Below are 12,524 nucleotides of genomic sequence, written 5' to 3' on the forward strand. Positions count from 1 at the left end.
CAGGAGCTCTAGGTGAGCCTGGCACTCTCATTTTATGTTAAATGGTTGTTAATGTTTTTGTTGTTCTTTCTATTTGTCACATGTTTAATTTGAATTGTATGTAAATAAAGGTTAGGTGTATTTACTCTGCTTTTGTTTTATATAATTAAACCCTACATCCCCTCTACAAAGTTAGTAGCCATTGCCTTCCGGTCAATAAAAAAACAAAAAATACACACAACGTAGGTAGTCCTTATGACGATCACACATATTTTTGGCCACAACTACATTTACTTATTTTTTGTCGAACCTAGGTTTGTTATATTACATTATTCTTAGGGGCGACTTCAGGGGGCTGTAACTCCGAAAGAGGGGGCCACTTGGCAAAAATAAAAAATACGGGTCCCCTAAATTTGTCCTAAGAATCTGTGACCAAATTTTGTTGCATGAATTTCGGGACACCCTGTATATCTCAGTAGTATCTTTTAATACAGATAAGTTGAGTTAAATTGTAAAAAATATTGAATTTAGTTACAAATTTAGGAGAACTTTAATTTGATTAGAACACTTCCAAATATACAGTGCATTTTAGCGAGATACAACAAACATTTTCATTCATAAAGCAACCCTTGAAGTATGGCCCATTAGCTTCCGGACACCCCATATAAAGAAAATACATATAATTTCATTATGTGACAAGTAACAAGATAAGAGAATAACGGTGGTTTTCAGAAACTTCAATCTAACGTCAGATGAATCAGTAACATTTTTGGATTTTAATGAAGTGGAAATATTCAATTCCTGGTAACTGATGTCTACGATAATGACATTATAGACAAAAAATTTTTAGTGACGTATACAGCTGTCCTCACAATATCTGACAATTATTAAAGAGGTTTTCCAGGTTTTCTTCATTCCTGCACTGAATGGTGGTTAGCATTTACCAACATAAGTTGTTTCTGGGGGCGAATACGACCTACCGGATAATAATATATAGTCTCTGACTACAATAGTAATTTTTGTGATTAAAATGAGGGGTACAGGTTTTATTATTGTTTATTATTATCTCATTTCTTACAGGCGTTTCCCAACTTCATTTTTTAAAATGGAACACCCTGTATGCATTTTGGAACATAAGATACTGTTTTCACCATTCCTTCAAGTGTGGAAAAAAAACCGTAGTAATGAACTTGTTTTAATTTTAGCCGAAGTTTGCACTTCAGAAAAGATTAGGAAGCTTTTAAGTGTGAAATTTCTGCAGGCCCGAGAAGAATGCTTTTGGTAACCAGCAGGGTCCTCCATCCCGTCTCAACTAACACGAAAGTGCACTAAGGAGATTAGGCTTGATAAATCTTGAGGGAGTCTTTGTTTACTCCGGCATTGCCAGGTGTGTGGCCACATCAGGATTTTAGGCTAGATAACAGGGGATACACAAACTTAGACTTAGTATACTTATGTTTTTCACCCATCGGCGTGATAAACCCATCAGCTCGGAAGGCGTTGTTTACTGAGATACTCTGACGATTGACCGAAAGGAGGCTGTGATAAACCCCTTTTCTGGACGACGTCAGACAGCGGAATGTATAAATCTTGAGAGTAAGTACAAATTGAGAGCCTGATTACTTCGTATCCTAGATACAGTCTGTACAATATTTTTTATTGAGAAGAATTCCAAAAAGACCCCCGCGTCACATTCTTGGTGGAAATTGAAAACATATATTTTGTTTAAGACCTTTTTAATGTTGATTTGAATTGTTGATGATTTATTTATTTAATCTCTAGCATAAATATTTTCAGTTAATAAATATTGGCTAGTATAATTTGACACAATTTTGTTTTGTTTTGTAAAGATTTAGGAATTATTGTAATAAATAAACTTTAGTTTTTTTATGAATATTATCTGATGTTTGTATTTTTAAACATATTTATTGAATGTAGTTTATTTATTTTTTTGTTGTTTGTACTATTTCAATAAAAAAAATTAAACTGGTAGTTTCTATCAGTATTATCCTCCGTATTATCACACAATTAGTAAATATTATAATATAAAATCTCTAAATCATATTTGTGCCAAATACTCTCCATATTTTCGAAAAAAAAATACGAATAGAAAATTATTCTTTAAATTACAATAAATAATATTAAAATAAACGTATAACTTCACATCATATTAATTTTTTTTATCAAGGAGAAGTAAGAGTTCGAAGTTATGGAATGATAAGCAAAATTTAAATCTTTAAATCTCTTTCCTGTAAAATTTCATTTTTGGCACTTAATACAGTTTAGCTCTGAGGTACAGATGTAAGGTTAGTACATATAAGACTTTTAAGCCTTTTACCGCGTCAAGGTAGTCTTTAAAAGGGCTGTTTTTCTGTTTTTAATTTTTATTTATTTTTTACTTTTTTGTTTTTGATTATTTTTCTACTTCTAATTTTTATTCAATGTTACACAAATTTTCATTTTATTTTTAAATGCCGAATTATTATCTTTGGTGTTGAAGCTCATGGGTTTTCACTCGATTTAAAAAAGTTCCTATACGTCAAATTATCGAACGAGGATCATAAAATTAAGCATATTTGAAGAATAAAAAAGATATTACCAATGTACAGTTAAAATAACCAAGTGCATTGAATTTTTCCCATAGTTACCATTGTGCACAACTTCAAATTGTATAAACTTGAGTTGGAAATTCATAGAATGTATACCTGTATGTTCCACATCTAAGAATAAAAGTACTTGAAAACTATTTTCTGGAACATATATTTTTTAGTTTCAAAGCCCCTAACCTCTATTCTTAAGCATCTAACCTCAAATCCAAGAAATCTGAGCTAGAAAGTCAAATGAAGGATATTTTTCAAACCAAAGAATGCGACTCCTTGAAAACTCTATTCTTGAGCTAATATTTTGTAGTTCTGAAGCCTCAAACCTAAAATATGTCCATAAAAACCTAACCTCAAACCCTTGAAACTTATTCTCAAATCCACAAAAAATAAATGGATATTTAGATAGACAGATAAAATTTCATTCAATAAATCATAAAAATTTCAACAATTTAGTTATCTTTATTTATACAGGGTGTTTCTAAGATAGGGTTCCAAACTTCTGCTGCGTTTATAACTCATTAAAATAAGCCAAAAAGTCCCTATTAACATGTGCCCTAAAACGCACCCGTAGGAAGTTATACTTTACTTAAATTTTCCACTCACCACTTTTACTAATTAAACACTGCAAAGCTCAATTGACAGTTTATCAGTAACTTAAATTATTAAGCGCTGTGGCAACGTCAGTCTTTTATTTGCCATGGTAAACAGATTTTTGTAATTTTTGGCCAAATAACAAAGAGCAGAGTAATTTTCAAACTCAATTTACTCGAAAACCATTGGAAATATCGATTTGGACAAAGATAATATTTTTTACGTAAAATTGTTAAGATTTTATAAATCTGTAGAGAAAATTGTAAAAAATTGAAATAAAAAAAATTACGGGCCGAAAACCCCCTTCACCAACCTAAATGGGACGCATATGATTTGCATCCGTTAAACGGAGTAGCCCAGGTTATTTAACGTAAAAAGTTATGTAAGACCCATAAATTTTTTTCTATTTATTTGCGTCCGTTTTGTCAATAACAGAAAAAAACAGTTTTGTTTGAGCCCTTTTAAGGGCATATAACTTCCTAAGGGTGCGTTTTAGGGCACATGTTAATAGGAACTGTTTGGCTTATTTTAATGAGTTATAAACGCAGTAGAAGTTTGGAACCCTATTTTAGAAACACCCTGTATAAGACTTAAGCCCTTTTACATCGTCAAGGTAGCAGTCTTCAAAAGGGTTGCTTTTCTGTTTTTTATTTTTATTTATTTCTTTTTTCTTTTTTTCACCGAATTATTATCTTCGGTGTTGAGGGTGACAGGTTCTCACAAGATTTAAAAAAATTCCTATATGGATATATCAAATTATCGCAGCAGGATCATAAAATTAAGCATATTTGAAGAATAACAAAGAAATTACCACTTTAAGGTTAAAATAGCCGAGTACGTAAATTTTTTCCCATATTTCCCACTGTGCACCCGACCAAACAGGAAAAAATATAATCCAGAGTTCATCAATAAAATACTGATAGTCAAAGGAGGGTCACAAAGAACAGGGACGTCAGTCACATAAAATATTTAAAAATTATAATTTAAATTACAGTTAGCGTTCATTGTAGTTTAATTGTCGAAAGGGTCGTCACACTATTTTTTGCATTACTTACTAAATATAATTCAAACAGAAAAAAAGAGTACAAAGTGATCCAAAAATCGGAATTACTATTTTTTTATTTCAAATGTATTAAACAAATAATGTAAAGAATACGTTTCCTCACACTTGCACGAATGGTGAAAACTGCATCTTATCATGTTTAATTTCAGAGATATTTGATAATTTTGAGGATGCTACTGCTCCATTGGTGCACCGGGCTAGTTTGCCCCAGTGGTAACCTCCTGTGGAAAACCATGGAAGAGTGTATCTGATAGTGGCATTTGTTTGTTTTAATTATCACTTACAGTAACATAGAGAAGTGAGGGTAATTTGACATTTTACCTTCCAACTTCTACACCAATGGAAATAACTGTTTTCTTGTTAAAAATCAGGAATTTTTTTTAACAATTTAACACAACAGAATGTTTAAATACTCTCGTATTTCTTGGCACGCAGTTTTTATTCTTTCCCTTGGTTCCTCTATAGTATTTCTGCAGTTGTACACTCTGAGGCAAAAAAATCGAATGGAGATAAATCGGGGAAATACGGAGGCCAGGAAAATACACTACCACAATCAATTTCCTTAGAAATTTTAAATTTAGCCAATTTCATCCAGAGAAATAAGTCAAACTACTAAATTTCAACATGCGAAAGATGAAAAATTAAATCTGGACATATCCAAGTGTGTTTTAAAGAGTAGGTATATAGTACTTTAAGATCCCATTAATAGTTTCAGCAAAAAAAAAATACCTTTTCATGTACCTCAAATATGATTTTCGCACTTTTAGGTTAGGATATCTCGAAAACCAGAGCCAATTCAGAAATTTGGAGCTCGGATTCGAACGCATATAAATCCTTTGGGAAAGCATATTCGTGTTGTTTAGTTAAAATCTTGTCGGTCTATGTCATTTGAGAATGGTTGGAATTAGCAACATCTACAAAATGTGACTTTTTCATAAATTTTCAAATTACCTTTTAATAAGAAAACCAATTACTTCCGTTGGCACAGAAGTTGAAGATTAAAATATCTAACAACCCCTTTTTCTATACAATACTGTAAATGATAATTAAAACAAAGTTCAAAATATGGTACTTATGGCACTCATGTCGCATATGAAAAACGGTAAAAAAAGTATTATACAGGGTGGTCCAAACTTTATGCAGGAAACTTTGAGGGCAGATAGATCTCTTTAAAATAATATGTGTTTGCCTTATAAACAAAGGTCTGGAACGGCCCCGTTTTAGAGATACAGGGTGTTGAGGTTTTAAAAAAAAATTGATTTTTTGTTTATATCGCACACTACCTCACAGGTGGTGTAGAAAGGAGTGTAAATAATTTTGTGGATTTGCTTACAAATTGCACTTACTTTTAAAAATAAACAAATATTCTTGTAATTTTGTCGTTAGAAGTGTCTGCCACAAGGGGATTGTATTGGTATGAATAACTTGAGAACGGCGAATCTTGGGGAAAAAATTAAAGTCACCTTTTTTACGTATTTTGTGCATTAAAATATAAATCAGTTACAATGACATGTAAAAAATGCAGTGGCGTAGGGTTTTTTGTAAAAAAGGGGGGTGACCCCTGTCCATTAGTACACCACTGGTTGAACCTTTAGAGCTCATATTTTACGGAATGCAAGGCTTACTATTATACATTATATGTACCAAATTTTATTGAGATCGGTTAATAGATTCTGGAGATATAAACAAAAAATCTATTTTTTTTGACAACTTCAATACCCTGTATATCTAAAACGGTGGCGTTCCAGATCTATGTTTATAAGGCAAAGAAATATTATTTTAAAGAGATCTATCTGCCCTCGAAGTTTCCTGCATAAAATTCGGACCACCCTGTATAGTTTTGCAGTTACTTAAAAAATATACATATATTTTCAATATTTTACATCTCGGAAACGAATCTGTTTAAGACATATGTTCATGTGAACTTTTTTATTAAAATAACTTCCTCTATCAGCTATTAAAGTGTACAAAGCCTAACGTTAGGGCACCTGTATATTGCTTAATTTATTAATACAGTCTTAACATAAAATTTTTATACTTACAATTTTAATTGTACAAGAAGATATACCATTATCGTGTAACTCATCCTCATAAAGCATTAACTCTTGGTAAAACAAAATTTTTTCTTTTTGCTTCAATTTTTCTATATCTATCCTTTCATCGGTTGCCATAACAACTGCAGATTTAGATAATGTTCCCCTATAATCAGTACTAAATGTCCAGTCGAATGGTTTTATTTTCTCTTCTAAATTTTCTGGTAACCTTAAATTACAACATAATTTATAAGCAAAAATTAAAAAGTCAATATGTAATCTATACTAATATTATAAAGAGTAAAGATTTGTATTTTTGTATGTATGTATGTTTGTTACGAATAAACTCAAAAACTACTGGACGGATTTCGATAATTCTTTCACCATTAGAATGCTACATTATCCCTGAGTAACATAGGCTATATTTTTTATATCCCAAAATGTTTAAAATAAGTGTCCACCCGTGCGAAGCCGGGACGGGCCGCTAGTTAAAAAATAAACACATTAACAGAACAACAAAAAAACAAAACTTTGTTACAGATTATCGTGACTATACAGGGCGTTACTTAAGTAAAGGTCAAAAGCCCAGGGGCATATTCTCTAACCAAAAATCAGGGTTTTTTTGTTATATAAATGGTCTTAGGACAGCGATTGTCCAGCTACAGAGTGCCAAAAATAAAAAGAAATAATAAAATAATAATTTCTAAACTAAATTTTACCAAATTTGGTGTGCATATTTAGTATGACAGTAGGTATGAAACAAAAAATTACCAGCTTTAGAAACTTACCAATAGTAGAGGTGTGTGTATGTATCAGCGATCATTATTTGCCAAAAAAAAAATATCACCCTGTATAATATTACAAATAAAATAGGTCATCATATGTGCTATTATATTATTTTCACTTTTTGTTTCTTGACACTTTTTTGTATTCCAAACCATTAACAACAAAATTGATTTATTTGATCAAGTGCATTTTACGATACTCATTACATTACTTAAAATAATAACAAAATAATTAATTAACAATTTTACCATGATTTATTATAAAAATGGAAATGGCCACCTTCAGCCAAAATACATGCTTCAGATCTTCTTGAAATTGCAGCTTGAACACGTGCAAATTCCAGAAGTAGCTCTTATCATATCACAACCAGCTATAATTTGTTGACATAAGTGCTCCTCAGATTCAATTTGAATCTTGTAAACTAATGTCTTGAGATGTACCCAAATAAAAAAATCAATAGGGTTCATATCGGGTGATCCGGGTGAGCAAGGTTGATCTGGTTCTTGAGTTCCTCGACCAATCACATTATTACCAATTCTTTCATTTAAAAATTCATGAGCTATTAAACTAAACTGCAGGAAAGCCCCGTTGTGCATAAATCACATTCTTTCTCTTAGCGCATATGGAAGATCATCAAATAGTTCATGTAAAATGATTTCAAGAAAATGCCTATAGGAGACACAGGTTAAAGTTCTTCTTCCATCCGAGATTCCATTATGGCATGAGGGTTTTCATGAGACCAAACATATTTATTGTGGAAGTTCATTATAGCATCTCTGGAAAAATTTGCTTTGTCGCTAAATATGCCAGCGGTAAAGTCAACATTTTGTTAAATTTTTTGCAAAATCCAGTGGCAAAATTGTAGGTGAGCAGGATAGTTTTGCGGCAGTAAGGCTTGAACCCTTTGTGTGTGATATGGGTATAACTGTTGATCCTTCAGAACAGACCAAACTAATTTATGATTCACATTAAGACTTGCAACGATCTTCCTAATACTAGTACACTAAACATTAGAAATGTTTTTCAATGTAAATTCCTAGGGATACATGTTGACATGAAATTATCGTGGAGTTTACATGTGACCCATGTCTGTAACAAATTAAACTCTTTAAGCTTCTTATTTAGACAACTAAGACCGGTAGTTGCTGATTCAACGCTTCTCTCATTATATTATGGACATGTATATTCCTTACTATCTTTTGGGGTAATTTGTTGGGAAACGCTGTAACTGCAAATTTGGTCTTGATAGCGCAAAAAAATATCATTCGTATAATGGCACAGGTCCCGAGAAAATCTACATGCAAANTATATTCCTTACTATCTTTTGGGGTAATTTGTTGGGAAACGCTGTAACTGCAAATTTGGTCTTGATAGCGCAAAAAAATATCATTCGTATAATGGCACAGGTCCCGAGAAGATCTACATGCAAAAAACTATTCCTTAAATATAATTTATTAACATTCCCTTCTATATACATATACTTCAGTGCATTATACGTAAAGAACAACATAAATGAATTTATAAAACAAGATGTTCATATACATAACACAAGGTACAAACACGATCTGCGAATGCCACAGTGTAGGACAGATAAGTGTTTTAAAGGTATTCGGTCTATGTCTATTCGTATATTTAATAAGCTACCAAAATATTTAAAAAATATAAATTCACAAAATAAATTTAAACAAGAATTAAAAAAATTTCTCCTCTCTTGGGCCTTCTACTCGGTTGATGAATATTTTAACATTAATGTTTGTATTTAATTATTTTTTGTGACGTATCCTATATTAAGAATTGTATGTTGTACAATGTCTTGATCCCTGGAGTTAAACAAACAAACAAACAAACAAACAAACAAACAAACAAACAAACAATGTCTTTCGGATTTGGAGTTGGATGATTTAGAAATCTTTCCATATAAATTCGCCTAGCCTCGGTACCATTTCCATCTCTAAGGCCATAAATGTAAACCATATTGGCCATTTCAGCATTTGAATATGCATAAGCCATTATTAAAACTTAATATTTAAAAAAAATAAGCTTAATTTTACAATACACAATTTAAATAAGACAAACACTTCTTATTATTATTGTTTTGCATGGCCTGCCTATGATATGTTTACCTAATTTAAGTAACTGTATAAAAATGCACTTGATCAAATAAATCAATTTTGCTAATCGGTTTGGAATACAAAAAACTGTAAAGAAACAAAAAGTGAAGATGATGGCACATAAGATGACCTATTTTATTTGTATTATTATACAGAGTGATATATTTTTTTTTGGCAAATAATGATCGATGATACATAGGTACCCACACCTCCACCACTGGTAAGTTTCTAAAGCTGGTAATTTTTTGTTTCGTACCTACTGTCATACTAAATATGCGTAAAAAATTTGGCTAAATTATCTCAAGCGGTTTAGAAATTAAAAACAGATTTTTTTAAATTTTTGACACTGCTGTAGTTGGGCAATGACTGTCCTAAGACTCCACTTTTATATAACAAAAAACCCTTATTTTTGGCCACAGAATACACCCCTGGATTTTTTGACCTCTACTTAAGAAACACCATGTATAACATTTTATATAAAATTTTACCTGAGGGAACAACCTTGTTGAAAAGATCCAGCGAGAGGAAAACAAAAAGGTAATTAAAACTGATATTCAGAGAAAAAAACAAAATCAAAAATATGAAATTCTTTTAATAAAAGCTATTCATTCTATAATTTATACATAATAGCTGTAAAACTTATAACATATGCTTATATTTTTTGGTAAAGCCATAATAATTCTCCTAAATGATTTAATTTTTATAGTAATTTTCCAAGATATTCTACCTACTGCAACAAATTGAAAATATATTATATTAAAGATAGCCAAGGATAAACTAGGATATACAGGGTGTCTCATAATTAGCTGCCAACCCTGAACAGGCCGATTCTATAATCAAAACTAAGTAAAAAAGTTCATATGAACATGGGTCCGGAAATGCTTCCTAAGGGCACAGGGACCCATTGAAGAGGGAGGAATGGAAATCATTTTTTTGCAATATCTCTCAATCGCGTTGTGATAAATGAATGAAATTTGGTATACACAGCTAAATTTTGATGAGCAATTTGATGGACTAATCCATTTATTTCCACAAGGTCCATTGGGGTGGGTACGGGGGGGCCCTTGGTACTTTGCGTGTGTAACTTTTTCATCTTTGACTTTTTAACAAATTGGACAGCAAATTCCGTTTTCCCGAACTGTTTTACGTTAAAAAGGTACTCTTGTTTCAAATCGTTATCTTTAACGGTTTCTGAGAAAATCGCTCTTGAATTAATCCCACTTTGGTCAATTTCATAGTAATTTAAACAAAAAAAATTTTTTTGTTTAAATTTAATCTAATTTTAATAAAAAAATAATAATAAAAAATTAAATTAAATAAAAATTAATCCTTTAAATGGAAAAGAGAGGAAAGGAAAATTATTATTATTTTTTTTTGTTTAAATTACTATGAAATTGACCAAAGTGGGATTAATTCAAGAGCGATTTTCTCAGAAACCGTTAAAGATAACGATTTGAAACAAGAGTACCTTTTTAACGTAAAACAGTTCGGGAAAACGGAATTTGCTGTCCAATTTGTTAAAAAGTCAAAGATGAAAAAGTTACACACGCAAAGTACCAAGGGCCCCCCCGTACCCACCCCAATGGACCTTGTGGAAATAAATGGATTAGTCCATCAAATTGCTCATCAAAATTTAGCTGTGTATACCAAATTTCATTCATTTATCACAACGCGATTGAGAGATATTGCAAAAAAATGATTTCCATTCCTCCCTCTTCAATGGGTCCCTGTGCCCTTAGGAAGCATTTCCGGACCCATGTTCATATGAACTTTTTTACTTAGTTTTTATCATAGAATCGGCCTGTTCAGGGTTGGCAGCTAATTATGAGACACCCTGTAGATTACACAGGTCAAATTTTATAACTGAAGCCAATTTATTTTTCATCTCCAGTCCATGATCTGGAACTTACAACCTATCAGCGATCTATAAATATTAATAGAATCTTCGATAAATAAGAAGTACAACTTAAATTCCATACAAAAGTTTTTCCCTAACATATGATATGGTTCATAACGTCATAAATTTGTGAAAATTGGGTACAAACCAAATACAAATTTTTAAAATCAAATAAAAGTTTATACAGGAGTTATTAGCAAAATTGTTTGTATAGTTCACATTAACACTCACTGTATTTACTGTATTTGATAACAAAACAGAGGTGGTCAGAATGGTTCAATTTTGTGGTCCGATTCATTCAATCTGGATCATCTTTCTGAATTAGTGCAACACAATGACCACAAAATTTTCTATTTAGATTTTTTAAATTATATCATGTTCCGTTTTTAATTAGTTTTTTAATAATTGTAAAATATGAAAAACACATTCTGTTGACATTCTTATGATAACGCTATTTATCCACAGCACTGAAAATGTCTAAACCTTTATAAATCTATAAAGCAACGAACGATTCTATGATTATGGCTCTGATTGGGTTAAGAACAACTTACAATTAGAATGAATAAAGGATATACAGAGTCGGCAACCTATGAACACTGGTTCAATTTTTTGCGATTCAGTTCATTCAGAAGTGAAATCTGGTTCTTCTGAAAGCGTTCTTTGCAAACGACACACTTCTAGTTTTTTGGCAAACGCTTGAAATGAAATATAACGTCTAAATTGCGTTCAAATCAAACTGTTTATTAAGCAAAAAGCAAAGTATGGGGAAAAACTAGCACTGAAAATAGCATCTTAGAAATCAAGTTTACTTTAGAAATGAATAGCGTGCATTGTATAGATTACATTTATTATAAAATTATAGGTATCTTACTACTACTAACCTGGACTCTTTCCAAGTTTCTGCATAAGCAACCTTCAAAGGCTGCTTTCCATTTGAAACTCTCTTTAATGCATCCAATGTATTAAACTCTATGAAGCTACCATTTGGATGAACTATAGTCAACTTATTGTTTGGAAAAACCATTTCTGGGAGATGTGGCAATTGTAAGGTATTTGTGTATCTTAAAACAGAAAGGAAATAAAATAAAACCATTTAATAGGTAGGTACAGAACAACGTACAGACATAGTAAACACTGTTCCTCCAACTTCTCATTACATTTTTCAGTAGTTACACACAAGGAATGGAGAATATGAGATTTTGTGTATTTAATTGTCCAGTCATTAATTTTATACTCTTCAAAGTTTACAGGTAATCTCTGTATATCAATTTCACCTTTAATATTATTCACAGTACACATTTTGAATATGAATTAATTAAAAAATATACATTTAAAATAATAACCCAAAATTACACACCGATTTAAACATTATGTTAAATAAATGTTACTTCTTTAAACTAAATTATCTAAGACACCCATAACCATTAAAATTAACGTGTTATGTATATATTTCAATTTTTT

General features: G+C 31.3%; 1 protein-coding gene across 1 annotated transcript in view; it reads right to left on the bottom strand.

Moving 5' to 3' along the window:
- Nucleotides 1-12,518, bottom strand: part of LOC108910478 (TIP41-like protein) — a 19,268-nt gene extending 6,750 nt beyond the window's left edge. Inside the window, exons 1-3 of the mRNA XM_018715078.2 lie at nucleotides 12,184-12,518; nucleotides 11,945-12,124; nucleotides 6,279-6,498 (exon numbers count right to left, since the gene is read on the bottom strand). Coding sequence (XP_018570594.1) covers nucleotides 6,279-6,498; nucleotides 11,945-12,124; nucleotides 12,184-12,362 — 579 coding nt within the window. The 5' untranslated portion in view covers nucleotides 12,363-12,518. The remainder of the gene's footprint in view (nucleotides 1-6,278; nucleotides 6,499-11,944; nucleotides 12,125-12,183) is intronic.
- Nucleotides 12,519-12,524: the final 6 nt, after the last annotated feature.

This window comes from Anoplophora glabripennis, unplaced genomic scaffold, assembly GCF_000390285.2.
Source record: "Anoplophora glabripennis isolate ALB-LARVAE unplaced genomic scaffold, Agla_2.0 scaffold509, whole genome shotgun sequence".
Lineage (NCBI taxonomy): Eukaryota > Metazoa > Arthropoda > Insecta > Coleoptera > Cerambycidae > Anoplophora > Anoplophora glabripennis.